This window comes from Convolutriloba macropyga, chromosome 8, assembly GCF_964194025.1.
Source record: "Convolutriloba macropyga chromosome 8, txConMacr16.3, whole genome shotgun sequence".
Taxonomy (NCBI): domain Eukaryota; kingdom Metazoa; phylum Xenacoelomorpha; order Acoela; family Convolutidae; genus Convolutriloba; species Convolutriloba macropyga.
In genome coordinates, this window is record NC_134475.1 from 20693913 (window position 1) to 20714632 (window position 20720).

Consider the following 20720-nt stretch of genomic DNA (forward strand, 5'->3'; position numbering starts at 1 on the left):
ATATATTAAGATATCTGTGTAGAGGCGGTATATGTCAACAGCCAGAGCCGGGTCCTAAGGGCGTTCATAGTTATCTCTATGTTCACTTTCAATTTCTAAGTGTTCACCATGACGAAGCATCTGCGAAGCAGGCTCCCTGATGGACGGAGTTCCGTACCCCTATCCTCTTCCATTAACTAACATGTTAGTTCTATTTAATGCATGACTAGCAGTAGTAGCCGCTAAACCGGCAGCTCCTAATACATTACCACGTCCTGCCCATAATTATATATCATTAATCCACTACCCCAAATACTAAAATTACCGGATTTCCATTTTAACTGTCTAAATTTTATTTCGTTCATTTGTTAAAACATCATTTTGAATTTCAAATCCTTTATGGTTTAGATATTTGTTAAAACAATAGATAAGGTTATTATTATTTATAATATCCTTCTCAGTATAATATTTCAATCTGAGCATTAGATAACTGACTAATTATATCTATCTTGACTAGATAAATCTCTCCTAAGACTCAGTGACTCAATATTAAAACTCCCAATAAAAGAATCATATAGTATGTTTCTATTTTTATCCATAACAATAAGTGAGTCATTATTCGGAGAGTATTTTATGATTCCGTATTGCAGATCAAACAAAAAGAAATTCACATGTTTTTCCACAGCTCATCTTTTTTAGTTTTTGAATATAAAATTTCTTGCGAGTCTGCCGTCAAAAGTTGTGCAGACATTTTTTTCAAAATTTTGATTAAATTTAAAAGTGTTTTTAAAGTTATCAAAGAATTCAGCATTATTACATGTTGTAATATATATGTAATATATATAGTATCTGCGCTAGGCCTGCATGCATTATCTATTTGAGCCGGCTTTTGTCACATGACAATCATTTGAATATTATGATGTCTCCCACTTGTAAAATCGTGGTTTATTTAATTATTGATTTACTAGCCATATCATCAAGTACTAATATATCATCTTTGAAACCTCTGGCCGACGATAATGTCAATGACGCTGTTTTTGATAATGATAATGTTTATGACAATGTTTATGATAATGATAATATCAATGACAACGTTTATGACACTGGCAACGGGTTTTACCCGCAGCCTACGGCTGATAAAATGTTAATGATGATAGAGATAATAATAAAAACAATGTTTATGATAGCAGGCTTCGCCCGCGGGCTCTGGTTGATGTTTATGATAAAGCTATGTTTTTCCCAGAAACTATCAGATTTTTAATATCAGGTAGTAGTGAATGTGGTAGGAAATGGTTATTAAAAAATTTATTTATGAAAAGAATATACTTTCATAAGCTATACATAGTCGGTCCTATAGGTGATCAATATGATGATCTCGAAAGCAACAAAAAAAGTATCAGCAGCTGTTCAGTTTTATAAAAATATAAAAGATCTACCCTCACCTGATCAATTACCAAAAAGAGTTAAAAAACGTATGATATTTGATGAAAGTAACAGAATCAGTTTTCAACAAAAACTTCTGTAGAGGAAGGCATAATATTTTTAATATGATTTGTCTTAATCAAAATCTCTTCCCTTTGAGTAGACAAAATGTTAGAGAGAATTGCAATCTACTTATTTCATCGGGAGAAAGAGGTAAAGCCCTCATTTCTGTTTATCAAGATTTCACTAATGGTTTTGAACTTAATTATAAAGATTTTTTTAGTTTATATATTGAAGTATGGAGTAAACCCTATAATTACATTGCCATTGATATATCAAAAAAGAACAATATTAATGGTACACAGAGAATTAATCGGGATATGGAAGAATTAGAGGTTAAAGCTATGTACTATTTTTTATGTATTAAACTATAAGTTAAACTATATATCAGTAGATATTAAACTATAACTATAACAATAACCACAACTATAACTATAACTAAAACTATGACTATAACTATAGCTATAGCTATTGTTAGAGAACAAAGTATAAACATAAGTATAACTCTAACTTAAACTAATTGTAAAGTAAAACTTAATACATTACCAATAAACTCAATTTTTCTTCCATGCTAATCTCTAATAAGAAACTCTACATTTTCTATTCTTTCTTTAGCAACATTTTGACATATTATATTATTAGGTATAATGTTTTTCTCATAACTTGGCGGTTCTAATAGATTAAAAGCATATAGTATGTCTGTATTAATACCATTATCTTTTACAGCAGTTATAACATTACAGTGAATGTTAATAGTATTAAAAACCTTACTATCAACAATTTTTTGAGCTGTATGTTTACCCGTCTTATATAGTATTTTCCTAATTTCTAGTAATGATGCAAAAAAGTGTTTTCCACATCAAAGCTAAGCGCTCCTTCTTTTGTTTCCATTTTTCATTTTATTGTATTTTTATCAAGTTCTATTCCAACATTACCCTCAGCTTCTTTTTTTTAATTAATTCTGCTATTTCAGATAACTCATATGCCCTTGGTGTAATAGTTGAATATAATGTTCGAGTCTTATTATTTTAATTAGTAATAGATGTAATGTTGGACTTTGTGTTAAAGCTTAAGCTAGAGGTAACACTAGTACTAGAACTAGAACTAAAACTATTGATAGGGCTAAGGCTAGAACTATCTAAAACCCCACTAGCATACAAAAATTGAGTATTCCTTCTATTTACAGTAAACACAGAATTATGAACACATAATCTGATTAACGCTAATTTTTGTTGTATTAAGTAAAGGTTCACTATTGTTAAATTTTTTTGTTGAAATTGTCATTCTGAATTTAAGTGTATGTTCTTCTTTAGTTTTAGTAGGAGCTTCATGTAACTTTTGTAGTTAACATAGAATTAAGTTATCTGTCATTTTTATTAGAAAAAATTAGCTCTAGATCTACCCCAATCTATCCAGATCTATCTAGCTCTATCTAGCCCTAGTTCTATTTCTAGTTCTAGCTCTAGCTCTAGCTCCAATTCTAGCTCTAGATATATGTCTACATATTTTGGCTATAAAAAAAGACTTTAATTTGAACACAAATTATGGTTATAATAACTATATATATACAAGAGTACGATCATAAAATATGAACCTAATAATCTAGCAGCAATGAATACAGTTGATACTAAAACTAATATTAATCTCAATAGAGAACAGAATCAATTAAACATACATATTTCTTATCTAGAGAGAGAGAGAGAGAGTTTTTTGTATCAGATAATTTTGGTGTTGTTTTTGCTAATGATGCTAATATCAGACTAGTCAATTATGGTATAATGGCATTCTTTAGTTCTGTTAAACTTGAAACTAGTGGTGGTAGGACTATTGAATATATAGATGATTCGCATCCTAATCTATTGATGTATAAGTATTAATAAGTATATAGATATTATAAGTCTATTGATATAAGTTATTAACTAGTACTGATGATGAATATAAGAGTTGTGTTGTTAGAATTTAAGGTGATAAAGATAGCCAACTTAAAATTGATCACGTTGTTGCTGAGCGCGGTCATATGTACATGATGACTAAGATGAGAGATTTATTCGGTTTTGTATATGATTTAGAAAATACTATATATGGTTTAGGAATTAAACTAATACCAAAAAGAAATAACAATGATAGAGCAATATTTAGATTTAATGCCAGTGCTGTGCTGTTGCTGTAGCTAATCATAGTAATAAAAAAATTAATGATATATCATGGTGTGATCCTTGTTTTGATCCTAGTAATGAAAATAGAATTGTTTTAAAGAAAGGAAAAAAAATAATGTAGATTTTAGTTATTATGAATAAGAGAGACATTTTATAAGAATGTGCCTAATGCAACTAACTTACTAACTTCTTATTTAATCTGGGTATGCAAATTGGTATGGAAAGACCTCAAAATGTAAAAGTTGTTCTTGAAAAAAATAATGTTATGGAACAAACTCTTGATGCAAGTGTATTCAATAAAATGCATGTTAATGAAAGTTTTTGTAAAATTGGTAGTGAGTTGGTGAGTTTTATCCCGATGACAGAATGAAGATTAACTATTGTACTAATGATTATAAGGATGCTTTTAAAGAGATTGCTAGATTTAATAAATATATCAACGGATTACCTCGTAATATAAAACCATATTTAAATCATAGAACATTCAAAAGTATTTATAGAATATATGTATTTGATACTAGATATCAAAATGATCACATAGGACCACAACCCATACAGCTACATTTAAAATTTGCTGTTGCTGTTGCAGATGTTATATGTCATGCATTATTATTAACTAGAAGGATTGTTATTGTTAAAAATAATGGTAATGAGAAGCTTGATATCGTGTCTTTGTTATAGTTATAGCTATTACTCTAGTTATTGTTATTGTTATTGTTAATGCTCTAGTTATAGCTCTAACTGTAATTTTAGTTTATACTCAGAGTATAGCTATAGCTAAGGCTATAGCCTTAGTTAATAATCTAGATATAGTTAAAACTTTGTCTAATACTAAAGCTAAAGCTAATACTCAAGTTAATATAGTTATAGTCTTGGCCGGACATATCTGCGAATCAGGTTCCCTGATTTAACCTTACAAAACCCTTAGCATAAATAATATCTACTTTGTTTTCATTTGCGTTAGTGAGAACTTTACTATAAACTCTACTCGTGGTCATAGGCTTGGGCTCAGGCCTAGTTTTATTTACATCAATAAAATGATTATAATTTTTACGTTCCATTATTTCATATATAGAAATGAGTATTTTACAGAAAATCCAAAATAATTCTTATTGTGTTGGTGATAGACATTATAGTGGTACAAATAACAAAAAGGGATTTATTACGGCTAAAGGAATTAAAATGCTAGAGTGTAATTGTACTAAATTTAAAAGTGTTGGTAAAGCTACAGTTAACTTTGGAAAGAAAGTTGCAAACAATCTAGTATGAGCGTGAAAAATACTAAGTAAAATAGGAAGTGCAGCTGCAACCAGAAACCCTAGAGCAGCTTTAGTTGCTACACCAGATTTAATTAAATTTGCAACAACAGGAGAAGGTATAAGAGTAGTACAAAAAGGAAGAAGATTATGCTGAGGTACGAAGAAAGATGGTTTAATCATAGTTATAGTTACAGTTTAGCCTTAGCTATAGCATGGCCATAACTATCAGGGAACCTGCTTCGCAGATAGCTATAGATATCAGGGAACCTGCTTCGCAGATAGCTATAGCTAAAGCTATATTTTTTGACCTACATCTCATGCCAGATATAGTAATAACATTAACTTAGCGGTAAATACAAATACTAATTTTATATTTACTAAAGATATTTTTGTTACTAAACACTATTAATATTAGTTTGAGAAAATACTCAAATTATTTTTCTTGTTTTTTTAATATTCTTAAACATTAACTAACTCATTATTTTTATCATTATCTGTTTTACTGTTATCCATTGATTTATTATATAGTTCATTAAACTTGTCACTAAACTGTTTACTTAAAATATACATTTGTGAATATTTTATAATTTTAATTTATATTTTAGTACTAAATGTTTTTGATAGTGAATCACAAACAGTTTGATAGTGAATTTGTCACTAAACTGTTTACTTAAAATATACATTTGTGAATACTTTATAATTTTAATTTATATTTTCGTATTAAATGTTTTTGATAGTGAATCACAAGCTGTTGGTATAGAATGAGGTAATCTTATACCTGTTAACGCAACTGATGTTGTTGTTGCAGTTTTTGCTATTGATGATAAAAGTATTTCTGTTATTTCAGCCATGTTAAAATATTTTTAACATTTACTTAACTTTTTATTATAGTTATTAGTATTAGTTTCATGATAATTTCTATTACCTTTTTATAATATTAATACTATAATCAAATTTTTAGTTAGCTAACTTTTTTTATCATTTGTGTTTTGTTCTGATAAAGAGCTAATATTAGGGTAAAGTAAATGTGCACTCGATTTAGTTTCTTCTATTTTAATTTTTTAAAAGTTTCGCTTTAGTCATAGTCAAAGTCATAGCCATTGTCATAGATATAGTCATAGTCATAGATATAGTCATAGTCGTAACTATATAGTAAAAAACTATCAATCTTTTTCATTATATCCTCATGATTAAAGACATAGAGCATCTCAAGACATGATTGTTCTTTGTTGTGTACTAGTTAACTTTCTATTAATATAGCTATTTTATATTGTACTATTGTCTTTTTATTTTTTATGAGAGCTTTATCAACTGCAGAAGTAGTTTTTTCATAAACTTCTATAAATTTATTTAGACCAGTACTAAACATATCATCTAACTGTATGTTAGCGAGATTCTGATTAATCTTATTGTTATCAAATTCTAGTTTTAAATGATTTTATCTAGAGATAGTATCACTAGCAATTTTATCAAAAAAATAACTGTATTGGCACATTCATTTGTTGATATATTAAACTCATTAATTAGTTCATCATTGATTGGTGTTTGTTTAGCTGTAGTGTTTTAGTCGCGGCTTTATCAAACTCAACTTTTCTTAGTTCACTTACGTTTTTACTTAAAATATCTGTTTTATTAGAAGAGGATAGTAAATTATTATCGCAATACTCTTTATAAACAACATATTTTTCATCTATGGGAGTTGGACATCTGTAATTTTATAGGTATCTTTGATGTCAATAATATCGTTATCTTCTAAGAAGATAATTGGCGAGCCTTGGTTAGTGTTGATGTTGGTGTTGATGCAGATTGATTTTTAGGCTGGTTGAGTCCATTCTTGTCATATTTGTTTTTGTTTACAGTAAACAACTATATCTACTTTGTAGCTGACCGTAGTCCTATCCAGCTTGCGGGCTTATGACCGGGGGTCTATATTTATTGATACCAAAATTTTTGTTAGATTCAAAACCAAAATCTGATTTTAATAACTCTTGTTCATAGTATTTGCCTTCTATTATTTTCTTCATCGATATCTTCTATTCTATGTGTTGGTGGTTGTGTTTTTAATACTTAATTAACTTTAAATAATTCTCTATTCCAGTTAGATGTACATCTTTTAGAGAAAATGTTGCGTTTATCAGCATTTCTGACGTAATCACCGACTTTGAGCTTGGGCTTAATATTCTCAAAACTGAATGAGTATCTAATTTATTTGGATGATTTGATGCTTCAACAGATCTCATATTTATTTTTTGTTTGTGTTTAAAAGTATAACATGTTACAACGGCATCATTCAATAGACTTACTCAATAACCATCACCATTTATGAACATTGGCCTTCTAATTATATGCAATAATGTTCTATTAGATCTTTCTATAAAAACAGCTTTAAAATCACTATACCTAGAACATTGTTTATCATCAAACTCCATAAGTAAAGTTCTAAAGGTTTTATTATAAAACTTACTTCCTCTAACAACCCTTAAATTTTTTGGTTTTTTACTTTAATAGCCTCTCCGTGGACCTTCTGGTAAGATTATTGCAATTCCATTTGTTATATATGTGCCAGATTTATTCCTAAAGGTATAACCCAGATATATTTAGTGAATAAATCTGTAACTGTTAATAAAAATTTTTATTTTTTTTAAATATTTACTTGATGACTTATCAACTTGATAAAGTGACTTATCAACTAAATCGGCTGACCAAGTTTCATCTTTATATAATTGTATTATCCTTTCTCTTCTAAACTTTGTTATTTGAGGACTGAATACATCTTTAGCTAGTAGTTGTTGTTTAGTTTTAATTGTAATTGTGGGTTTGACTCTCTGCCTTGCAGAGACTTCATTCACCAACGTATTTGAGGGAATATTCATTAACCATAATTGAAAACAAAATTATCTATCTGTTCCTGATCAATAAAATTTGTTGATAAAAGTTGTTTAAATATATTTAACATTTCATCATGTAATCTATCATAAACAGCTTTTGTTTCTAGTATAAGTACTTCCAGTCTTTCTGTTAAATTGTCACTGTTGGCCAGCTATGACCACTAGCTTTTACTTCATCACTCTCGTAAAAAGTTTCTTCCTCTTCTTCTTCTACTGCCCCTTGTTCATAATCACTAGTATTGCGTTGGTATATTTCATCTCCGCTAGTGAAGACCGTTATTGTTGATGCAGCACCAGCTAATATTCATCTTTTAAAATTTGATTGTTTACGTTTAGTACCTCATCTTCGTTTTTAACCGATATCCCTTAGAAATTATTTTATTTTATTTTAATCACCTTTTATGTCACTTTCAGTTACATCTTTATTATCAATAAACATAGAAAAGCGTTTAGAAAACTCATAGACTTTACATTTTTATATACCATCACGTACTAGAGATATGTCTATACCATTTAATTTAAATTTATTTAAATTTGGACCAACTGATTTTAATTCGAATTGTTTATTTGTTTGTTTACCCCTTACTAATTAAAAGTAAATCATTTCATTATCTACAGAAGAACATTTCACCTTTTTTTCTTTTAATGTTACAGGTGGAATGGGTGGCGTGATGAGAGAACGGCTCGTTCATCAAGAAAGCTGCTTTGTTGCTTGTACCTCACCCTCTTTGAGGTGTTTTTGGTGAAGTCGCTTCACGGATGGGTATTCGTCCCATGTTTCACTAACGGCTAGTGATGCTAAAGTTTGGTTTTGAAGAGCATGCATTGTTTCTCCATGGGCCTGACATGCTTCGCTATTAGTATTTGAAAAATTAGTTACTCTTCTTTGTCACCATAATCTTGTTGTTGTTTTAGTTTAATTTCTAATCTATTTCGTCTGTTTAGTTTTTCTAGTTTAGTTAATTCTATAAGTGTTTTTAGATTAGACATTTTTATGTTTATAATACAGCACAATTCCAGTTTTTAATTTTTGGTTCTTAGTTTTGTTTTAGTTAAGACTACAATTAATGTTAAGGATATGGTTATAGTTTTAGTTTTTGTTAAGACTATAACTTGTGTTAAGATAAAAAATAAATATTAGGACTATAACCCGTGTAAAGATAGATCCTTTTATTGAGTAATAGCGGCTAGGAGTAACTCGTTGTTATAATTAAGAGTTAGGTCTTTAATATGTGTTATTGATAAGTCTGTGTCCGTGTCTTTGTCTTTGTCTTTGTCTAACTCAAGTCCTTACTTTATTTATAGCTATATTGAAGTAGTATTAATTACTTACTAAATACCCATCGAATAGATATGAGTTTTCATCAGGATAGCTTTTTTTATTATTTACATATATTCTTTTATCACCGAAAGTGTTGAAACTAGTCTTATTTATATTTGTTGTTGTGATATTATCTGCTACTTTTTGTATTCTACATTCATCTACAGTTCTCTCTGTGTCATAAATTAGTGCATTATATTAGTCTTCATGTTTAGCGTTGTTACATTTCTTTATTCCTTTTCTTTGGCTCTCCCTTTACCACAATATCTGAAACTATATGTCTTCGGGGAGAGAGTTACAAACTCCTCCATAGGTTAAACTCCGAACTCATGTTTGATTTTACCTGGAAATTTTTCGTTGCTGTCGTCTGGTGTAGATTGTCTAGGTCCATGTGTTCATCAAAAACATTGCCGCTAAGAAAGGTTAATACAAAACAATCAGTATCCATTTAATGTAGTTGTAAATCTTTTAGTGATCGTTGTAGACTATTATAGAATACATCATACATTTGTAGTTTACTTAATTTTATTATAGTAATACCTACATATATCGGTAAATCATATTTAATTTTTTTTGTAAATTTAAGTTGGCTATAATCCTTATATCTAGTTATATTCTTAAAAGATGATTTACATAAACTTTTCATTATCTTTTCTTTATAGTATAAAAACTTATTTTGAAGGAACGAATGGTATTCCTGAACATTCTTCCATATAATGAGTTCACCATTAATTTGCTTACTTTCTTCTCTGCATCAGTTTTAGCGGATTTTTCTAGTATTAATATCAATATATTCTCTATTTATTAAGCCTTGTTTAAATTGAATTACTCTGTGTTTTTTAGTAACTTTAGCGCCAATCCAAAGATAGAAATTCAACGTTTTATAATGAACCATATGTTCATCTTTATTGTTTTGGTCTAATAGTCTTCTAGTTCTACATTTCTCTCTTTCTCAATAGCCCAACTCATTATCATTTATCTATCTTTTATGAGGCATTAGAGATAGTTGCTCTGTTTTATCTTCAAATGTATCGATACAATCATAATCACAAACTATTCAATAACCATAATCACTATCATCTGGAGTATTTAATATTTTATTTAGAGATGAAGTAATGTACTTGAAATCCTTATAAGGTCGATTTTCCATCATTGCCCAAACATAGAGGTTGTTTGCTTCTATACACCAGATCGAACTCCGGCCATGCTCTGCCATAGTCTTTTTATTGCTACTATTAACATGCATATTGCCCTCTATACCACATATACCAATTGTCTAAGCTTCAATAAAATCATCTAACATGTGTTTATCTTATAATGGACCTTATACAGTACCACTTGACATTGACCAGCCATCAAAACTTTAACCGGGGAGACTTACATAGTGAAGAGATTTGAGCTTGAATACTTTCATACTTAGTTTAACATATTCATTCTTGCAACATTCTAAATTAACAACATCATTCTGTAAAAACACTACAGTTAGATCTCTACCATTTTAATGTCTGTTTTCATTATTAAAGATATCTACTTCTCCTTGTGTTGGTAATTTATTAGAGAAAGAGAAAGGATTTGAAGTCTTCTATTTTTAGATTTCCGATAGTTTCTTTGTAGAAGTCTAAAATTTAGTATTCATATGGATATGGAGTCTAAGATTTACATCCGTATGTATCTGACATCTATAGGCATAGCTAACAAGTTATAACTATCTATGAATTTAGGATAATTTATACTAAACATATTAGACTTAACAGCAGCTAGTGGTACGTTGTCCTCTTTTCTTTTGTCATTAATCTGTTTTAAAAATTCACTATATAGTAGATTCAAATCATAGCCATGCTATTGTGGAATACAACGGGAATGAAGTTTTCTTGTTTATATTTTGGGTTACATATTTTACAAACTGGCCCTGTATATTTACTAGTTTCATGACAGTGGTCTCTCACTTTATTAATACATGTTTTACCACATTTTTGGCAATTGTTATTGGCTTCGTAATATGGTTTATCTTATTTATTAGATATCATCTTTTTGTTGTATTTGCGATTATTCTCATTTTCTATGTCTAATAGATCTCTAGCAAATCTTTCGATACAGTCAAGACCGAAGTAGTATTTGGAGTTAGTGTTAAGCGAGACATCGTTAGTGGCATCCCCAACGTCTTCGTCAGTGGCATCCGCAACGTCTTCGTCGGTGGCATCCCCAACGATTTCATCGGTGGCATCCCCAACGTCTTCAACCGTGCTTCGCCACATAAAACCCACACCTATAGGTGTATGTTTGGCAATTACATACTTGTTAGAGTGCTTTGTGACGTTGCAAACACAACTTTTTATACCGATAGTTGTAATATTTTTCATTTTTTGACGTTTGTGTTCATTTATGAAAAAAGTATGTTTCTACTTAGGGCGAACAATTTCTGGTTTTAATGAGTTTAAATATGTGTTTGTCATATTTAATTTGTCAACTAAACTAATATGTACACCTGTTGCAATATTAACATTTGATAAAATTTTTATTTGGTCTATCAATTAGGGTTTCTGTTGTTTTAATTAGAGCACAGTGTTCGACTCCATCATTTTTCAAAACTAATACACTAACATTTCTTTGGTCTCTATTAAAAACATTGACCGATTTAAGCAATTCTACTTTACCATCACCACAGGTTGTGTATACCCCTATGTTAATAATGTATAATTTCTGTATTCTTAATACATAAGCAATGTGCTTGAAATCCTTATAACTATCTGTGAATTTAGGATAACCTATACTAAACATATTAGACTTAACAGCAGCTAGTGGTACGTTGTCCTCTTTTCTTTTGTCATTAATCTGTTTTTAGAATTCACTATATAGTAGATTCAAATCATAGCCATTACTATTGTGGAATACAACGGGAATGAAGTTTTCTTGTTTATATTTTGGGTTACATATTTTACAAACTGGCCCTCAATATGTACTAGTTTCATGACAGTGGTCTCTCACTTTATTAAAACATGTTTTACCACATATATGGCAAGTGTTATTGGCTTCGTAATATGTTTTATCTTCTTTATTAGATATCATCTTTTTGTTGTCTTTGCGATTATTCTCTTTTTCTATGTCTAATAGATCTCTAGCAAATCTTTCGATACAGTTAAGACCGAAGTAGTATTTGGAGTTAGTGTTAAACGAGACATCGTTAGTGGTATCCCCAACGTCTTCGTCAGTGGCATCCGCAACGTCTTCGTCGGTGGCATCCCCAACGATTTCATCGGTGGCATCCCCAACGTCTTCAACCGTGCTTCGCCACATAAAACCCACACCTATTGGTGTATGTTTGGCAATTACATACTTGTTAGAGTGCTTTGTGACGTTGCAAACACAACTTCCTATACCGATAGTTGTAATATTTTTCATTTTTTGACGTTTGTGTTCATTTATGAAAATAGTATGTTTCTACTTAGGTCGAACAATTTCTGGTTTTAATGAGTTTAAATATTTGGTTGTCATATTTAATTTGTCAACTAGACTATTATGTACGCCTGTTGCAATATAAACATTTGATGAAGATTTTATTTGGTCTATCAATTAGGGCTTCTGTTGTTTTAATTAGAGCACAGTGTTCTACTCCATCATTTTTCAAAACTAATACTCTAACATTTTTTCGGTCTCTATTAAAAACATTGACCGAGTTAAGCAATTCTACTTTACCATCACCACAAGGTGTGTATACCCCTATGTTAATATTGTATAATCTCTGTATTCTTAATACATAAGCAAGGTCATCTTCACCTTGTTGGCTTGATTAATTTAGATTATTTACATAAATTATTTCACGATTTGCATGGTCTCTAGCTGGATGTAGCCAAGCGGTAATAGATAGTTTTAGACAATTATAATTGTTTTTACGTATATTTATTATTGATTTAGAATTTTTTAGATCTGTTGGTAAACCTATATAGCTACCAGTAGATGTTTTAGTTGGTTCAATATATAGCTGAATGCTTCTTACCTCAAGAAACTCAAAATCATAACCTTCATAGATTTCTTTTTCAAGATCTAGCAATTGTTTGGAGTTACCGTAATCAAAAACAGCCTTATGAATAATATAGACAGTGTTCAAGAACGTTTTCGTGATTTTAATTTCTTTGGTTCTCCTCTTGTACTCACACTTGTCTGTAATCTTATGTTTAAAGCTATTAACTTTTATAAACTGGTAACAGTCTTTTAGTTCTTCTAACTAGTAATTAATTGCTTCAACAATATCTTCAATGTAAATTCCAGTTTTATCAGTTATACAAAATTCTCCGCGTTCAAACTAAAGTTTATATCATAGATTTTAGTATTCTCCGAATAATTTCTATTGTGACTATATGAGTGGGTACTACGGGCTTTTTTACTTCTAGAAGTTTCATTACATTCTTAACGTTCAAATTTAATTCTAGTATAATTAATGTCAAGAATTGCAGTTATAGCCTTAGTCACAGTTAGAGGTTTAGTTTGAGTTTTAGTCTTAGTCTTAGTTTTAGTCTCAGCTTCATTTTCATAAATAATCAGCTCTCTAGTTTTTTCTATGTGTTCGCTTGTTAAAGTTTGTGAGAACGTCTTTCTTTGAATTGAAAGATAAATTGCAGATAATCGTTGCTTCTGTTGATATCCATTTATTTAGGGAAAATATGAATTTTCAAAATGAGAAAATTGCTTTCAAAATGTCTTAATTGTAGAAATAAACAGTGGCAAGAATTTTGCTATAAATGTAGAAAACAAATTTATGAATGCTTTATATGTAAAGTCGTCATTAAAGAGAAAGATAGAAATGAGCATATGAGTAAACATTATAACGAAGTGGAGTTGTAAGTTGTATTTAATTTGTAGTATGTGTAGGCCTAATAAACATATTTCATATTTCTCGTTTAAAATAAATAATTGCAGTTTATGCTTTCATTTACGTAGATGTTGATTTAGCCGTACTAGAGATAGATATAACGAGCATGTTAAAATATATAAAATTTAGGGAGAAATTTATGATATTGGGGTATATATTTTTTATTTTCTAGAAAGGGAGGAATATCTTGCTTTAGCAAAATCCTTAGAGTTAAACTGGTTTTTTGTTGAACACTTTTTTGCAAGTTGGTTCTAACTGCTTTTTACACGGTCTCATTAGTTACACTAGTATCTGGGGACTTCCACTGGTGACAGTGGATTTAAAACCCAAACTATCCGTCTGATAACGGTTAATTACCACATTAATTCTGTACTAGTGGATTGCATTAAGTGAGACAAGAAATGATAATTTTAAAATGTATAAGAGTGGGAAATATATGTGTGCGTATAGTAGTGGATAAAATAGGGGTACAGATTAGACGCGTGATTGGGACCAACTTCCCTCTACGTGGAAAGTGTGTAGGGAAGTAGGACAAATCGGGTGGCTGGTCGGTACCCTTCTTTTATTCACTACTTATTTTATGTCTCCTTGTATGAGATGTCACATCTAATCAAGATTAAATCAATCAATAACTCCATTAAATAAATTGTTGTTAAAGGTCTCAGTCAATTTCAAAACTATATATACAAATATTTTGTAGCATTAAAATAGTATCATCAAGTAGAATGCAATTTAAAGTCTATTTTTTATTACAATTGAAAAAGTTCACTTAAGTTTAGAAACAAATCAGTAAAATAAGTGTTTCTCAGAGGAGTGTTTTTTGTTAAAACAAATTTTTCAGTTATTTCGTTTTTATTTAATTTTTAAATTTGGATTCACTCTTTTGTGTTATCGTTTAAAAGTTTTCTGTTACTTTTTTATTTGTAAAACTATTATTTCAATGTAAGTTCCTGGCGGCATAACTCATCGCGAGTGTTCAGCAATATATTCCGTTTTGCTATATGTATCGTTTCGAGAGTTATGGGTTATGTTGCACATTGCACTTACCAATTTTACGCTTCTCAAACGCACGTGAGATACCACAACGTCTCCTTACATGCTGACCTACAGGAGAGTCTGTTTCTTGAACTTCTGCGTAGTTAAATTCCTGCAGGTTACCCGACATAAGCGGCTCTGCATCCTTTACAAGTTATTTTGTATGCCACGTAAGATTTCAGGCGGTGAACAAAACTAGACCTTAATGATGGTAAGCTGGATTTGAATTCGCTTGTTTTAGTGATCTCAATAAAATATGCTATTTTATGCTTTTTTTAGTGTAATGCTTAATTTGCTTCTATATTGCAGAGAAATTGTGGGAACCGCTTTTCGTTTTCGCTCAACTTTTGACTTGCTTTCCGCTGTAGTTTTTGCGTTTTTCGATGTGTTGCTCAAAAGTTCTGCTGTTGTCAGATCTGCAATTCTTGGCGACAATTTTTCCGGATACTGATTTTCCGCCATGTGTTTTCGGTAACGTCAGCAAACTTGCCAGTTGCTTATAGATCGATGGATTGTAACCTTGACAAATTTTTTTAAGCTGGAGGGGTTCAGAATTGTCCCGGATTCTGTTGGCTTTTTGAAATATTTTGCTTTTCTCTTCCTCAAAGTAGGGTGAATGCGATATCGAGGAAAGCTAGTTCAGGATGTACATTCGCTTTTTCTATTGTGCTTGCCGAATTGTATGCAAGTTTTTTTTACAAATTGGAGCAAATTTTTTGGGTCGTTATTTGCTGTGTTAATGGGGGTCGTCTATTGTCATAAATTACAGTGCATCTTTATTTCTCAGTTTTTGTTTCTCCAGAGCTCATCTCGTTCTCAGCACTTATTTATCATTCTCTTATCTTATCATCTAGTGATACAACTTGCCATTCCCCTAAAGCTCAAGTTTTGACTTGCTATCAGATTCGAAGTTTCGATATTAGCGCCCTGCACCTTCTCAAAAAGTGGATTAAAAAATTGTTTAATTTGTGATAAGTACTTCCCAGAATAGAAAAACGGGGCGCAGTGGTGTGTTTTCCTTGCGACTAAATTCCATAAGACATTAAATTAATACAATGGTTTTTGTTGTTGTTTCGCTGCTTCTGTTTGCAGGTTTGATAGTCCCCCAGTCATCAGGTTTTAAAATATTGTCCACTTATTTCTACAGAGATGGCAATCGCTGAACAGTTGCAATGTGCAGGCGTTATTTCAGAGTAACTTTCGTTGACGAAACGTCACATTATTGCTATTATTCTATTTTTCAGTCGAGCAGCGTTCTCGAATTCAACGTATTTGTCCGCTTTATTCAGAAGTCGACAGTTTTTGAAGACAAACTGCCCTCGAGCTTTTTCGGTACGTTTTTTTTAACGAGCATAAAGATATCGTTTTTCCTTCCTTTTGCAGCTTCCGGCAGATCGATGCAGTTCGAATCTTCGTTCATCATCTTTGACAGAAACAACAGATTGTTTAGTTGTAGAAACATCGGCAGTGGAAGGATATTCAGCAGTCTAAGTTGGTTTTCATAACTGAGTTTTCTGAGTCTAGTGATCCACTTCACAGATTCTTTCTGGAAACAATTCATTGTCGTCTATTGTCATAAATTACAGTGCATCTTTATTTCTCAGTTTTTGTTTCTCCAGAGCTCATCTCGTTCTCAGCACTTATTTATCATTCTCTTATCTTATCATCTAGTGATACAACTTGCCATTCCCCTAAAGCTCAAGTTTTGACTTGCTATCAGATTCGAAGTTTCGATATTAGCGCCCTGCACCTTCTCAAAAAGTGGATTAAAAAATTGTTTAATTTGTGATAAGTACTTCCCAGAATAGAAAAACGGGGCGCAGTGGTGTGTTTTCCTTGCGACTAAATTCCATAAGACATTAAATTAATACAATGGTTTTTGTTGTTGTTTCGCTGCTTCTGTTTGCAGGTTTGATAGTCCCCCAGTCATCAGGTTTTAAAATATTGTCCACTTATTTCTACAGAGATGGCAATCGCTGAACAGTTGCAATGTGCAGGCGTTATTTCAGAGTAACTTTCGTTGACGAAACGTCACATTATTGCTATTATTCTATTTTTCAGTCGAGCAGCGTTCTCGAATTCAACGTATTTGTCCGCTTTATTCAGAAGTCGACAGTTTTTGAAGACAAACTGCCCTCGAGCTTTTTCGGTACGTTTTTTTTAACGAGCATAAAGATATCGTTTTTCCTTCCTTTTGCAGCTTCCGGCAGATCGATGCAGTTCGAATCTTCGTTCATCATCTTTGACAGAAACAACAGATTGTTTAGTTGTAGAAACATCGGCAGTGGAAGGATATTCAGCAGTCTAAGTTGGTTTTCATAACTGAGTTTTCTGAGTCTAGTGATCCACTTCACAGATTCTTTCTGGAAACAATTCATAGGACAACTAATTTCCATAGGAAATAAGATCTGTTCGTGCTCGGAAGGTCATTAATCTGAACGGATTAGATGAATATTTGGTTGTGGAATGTTTATCTTGTTTTGCCTTAGATTAAATGACTGGGGCAGCAGAGGACACTGACTCGGAAGATGAGTTGCCGTCCGGATGGGAAGAACGTGCTACAGCCCAAGGTTGGGTTTATTATACAAATCACAATACAAAAACAACTCAATGGGAGCATCCATTGTCTGGAAAGCGTAAGGTAATAAATTCCGGCCTTCCCTACGGATGGGAGACACAATTGGATAACGATGGAAATATTTACTTTGTTGATCATATTCAAGGCAGAACAACATATACAGACCCCCGACTGGCGTTCGCTACAGAAATAAGCTCAACTTCGGGGAAAAAGGTGGCTTTCAGTAGCAATAGCAGTGCAGCTGAGGTGCTATATGACGTAGATCTGAAAAGTAAATGCGCGCTTGTTACTGGAGGTACATCTGGCATTGGTTTCGAGACTGCAAAGGAACTTGCATTTCGCGGATGCCACGTAATTATTACTGGACGGAGTGATGACCGCGGTAAAACAGCAGTAGAGAAAATGAAATCTGAATATAAAAGCCTACAAGTTGAATTTATGCAAGTTGATCTCGCCAGCCTATCATCTGTTTCCTCGTTAGCCAGTCGGATAAAAATCAGAAATCTGCATCTGAATATTCTCATTTTAAATGCCGCCGTCTTTGACCAGCCGTACTCATTCACGGATGATGGTATCGAAACCACTTTCGCTGTTAACTATTTGTCCCATTGTTACCTAGCACTGCTGTTATTACCAAATCTAGCGGCATCTTCTCTCGGGAGAATCCTATTTGTTTCCAGTGAGAGCCACAGGTTTCACAATTTGAGTGGTAGTCCAGAAATTTTGGATTTCGATAAATATTCCAATCCATCGTACAAGCAATATTCAACCGTTGGTGTCTACAACAGAACGAAACTGTTGATGATATTGTTTTGCCGCGCTTTCCAAAATAAATTATCAAAGTCACCTATTTTAGCTGTTGCAATTCATCCTGGAAATTTAATTTATACAAATTTATATTTTGGAGGAGTTAGTCGAAGGTTTGGATTAATCTCGTGGTTTATGAGGCCGTTTAATAAAACTGTAAGCCAAGGAGCCGCTACATCTTGCTATTGCGCTACTGCCCTTGAAGTGTGCTACTATCCAGGAGGCTATTTTAATGGATGTCGGCCTGTCTTCCCGGCTTCTGAGTGCGAAATTCGGGAAAACCAGGAGTATGTATGGAAATCAACTTTGGCACTATTGAAAGAGAAAGTTGGTTTTGAGTTTGAAGACATTCGGTCAAGTCTTAGGAAGTCATAATGTATTGATGTTTTTACCAATAAGTGGCTTTTAGAATTTGTTTTGTATAAATGAAAATAAAATTATCAATTATAAACTTATATTAGTTATCTGCTTTCTTTTCAATTCATTTGAATACCATCCCAGTTTATAACTGTAAAAAGCTGCATATGTTTCATTCCAGAGATAATATTTGTACCACTTGGCGATGTTGTTTGGTTTTAATCGAGACCTGTCCTTTTTTGCATCAATTATTCGTATCCAATTTGAAGGGATAAACAGAATGAACCCGTGGAAAAGAAGTCAAGTTGTAGTACTCAGCCTTTTGATCTAAAAAGGGCATGTTGCACTGAATTTGACTGGAGGGTAGAATTTGTTCATGATAATAATTTTTATAACTTATAGCTAAATCTGATTAAAGTCACATCGGTTTTGTAACCTCGGTTACTTGGTTGCATTGGCGTTTCCTCAAATTAGCAAATTTAATTATATTAATTTTTTTATTATGTATGTTTTTTTTTCAATCTGTGACTTTTAGGTTTTTTAAATAACTGGCCTCTTTATGAACTAGTTTGTATTTTCATTGAATTAAAAAACATCCCCACAAGCGTCACTAAAGCTTCTTAGTATATAGCAATCGATTTGGCTAAATTTTGAGGATGATTTCCACTCAGATCCAATGCCTTCATTTTGAGTTTTACATAACTTTAATTCGATATTCTTTGTTTAATTCGATAGCTTTCGAATATGTTCAACAAAATTGTTGGGTTTCTTAAACTAGCCGTTTCTATATTTTCTATGATTTGCATAATGCAATTAACTGCTTGATCCAATCCCTAAAACTTTGGTAGTCAGCCATAAATGTTTAAAAATTGGCTTTACATTAAGAAATACTTTGTGATATTTTTTACTGACAATACACTATGGTAAACAGTAAAAGGACAGAGCAGCTTATCCATGTTCTCTATTAAGCGGAGAAAACGAGAACAATATCACTCTCAAAATTTGTAAAATCTTTTCCTAATGAATTGTCTTCTGTAGTATTGAACCTCATCAATTTTTCTTTGGAAAAAGGAGTTTTCCCTCAGGCTCTTATACAAGCAATTGTTAAACCTCACATTAGAAACGTTAATCTTTATCCTGAGGGTTTTGCAAACTATCGACCAATATCAAACATGTTATACATCGAAGTTATTAGAAAGATCAGCTCTTGTACAACTTACCGATCACCTAGAGAGCAATGCCTTGTTCTGTGTTTTTCACACTGCCTATAGAAAGTTTTCAACAGGAAGCGCGCTACTAAAAGTCACCAATGACATGTTACTTAATTTAGAGCTAAAAAGAGCAGTTTTTACATTCGACTCGATCTATCGCCAGCCTTTGATACACTGGATCATGAAATACTTCTATCAATTCTTGAGGTTAGCCTTGGTTTCCCAGGTTCTGTTCTCTGTTTCCTAAAAAGCTATCTGAGTGGTCGATCTCAGAAAGTATTAATAAAATATGTGTTGTCTTCGGAACAAGAAATAATAATTGGGGTACCGCAAGGATGAGTTTTAGGTCCGCTACTTTTCTCCTGCTATTTGCTGCCATTGGAGCTCATATTTAAACAGCTGCATATTAACTCATTTCTATGCGGACAATACCGTTATTCATTTTTTCTATGAGAAAACGGTGACACAGAAGTTTGATTATTAGCACCTCATAGAAATGATTTTACGGCGCCAAACTGAAACTGAATACCAGTAAAACAGAATTTTATGAAAGTAGTGCAAAATATTTCTTTCAATGCCGATCTAAAGCTTTTCTCCAAATTTTCGAATCATGTGAAATTCGTTGACTTCATTCTGGATGACAATTTTTTTTTTCAAAGAAAATCACCTCAGTTACTTCTGCCTGCTACTTTATGCTACGGAAGATCTATTCTATCAGAAACACAGTTGACAACGATGTCCTAATAGAGTTGGTAAGAGTTATGATTATTTCGGGGCTTG

At 31.8% G+C, this 20720-nt stretch overlaps 2 protein-coding genes across 3 annotated transcripts in view; both read left to right on the forward strand.

Annotated features, from left to right (window-relative positions):
- Window positions 1–20720, forward strand: part of LOC142344571 (putative H/ACA ribonucleoprotein complex subunit 4) — a 556150-nt gene that overhangs the window by 480957 nt on the left and 54473 nt on the right. The window lies entirely within an intron of this gene.
- LOC142343996 (WW domain-containing oxidoreductase-like) lies at window positions 17456–18836 on the forward strand. The gene has a single exon (XM_075395429.1). The coding sequence runs from the start codon at window positions 17482–17484 to the stop codon at window positions 18745–18747; it is 1266 nt and encodes a 421-aa protein (XP_075251544.1). The 5' UTR covers window positions 17456–17481; the 3' UTR covers window positions 18748–18836.

Bases quoted from the DNA above. Each gene is read 5' to 3' on its own strand.
- LOC142343996 (XM_075395429.1), top strand. From the start codon at position 17,482: ATGACTGGGGCAGCAGAGGACACTGACTCGGAAGATGAGTTGCCGTCC.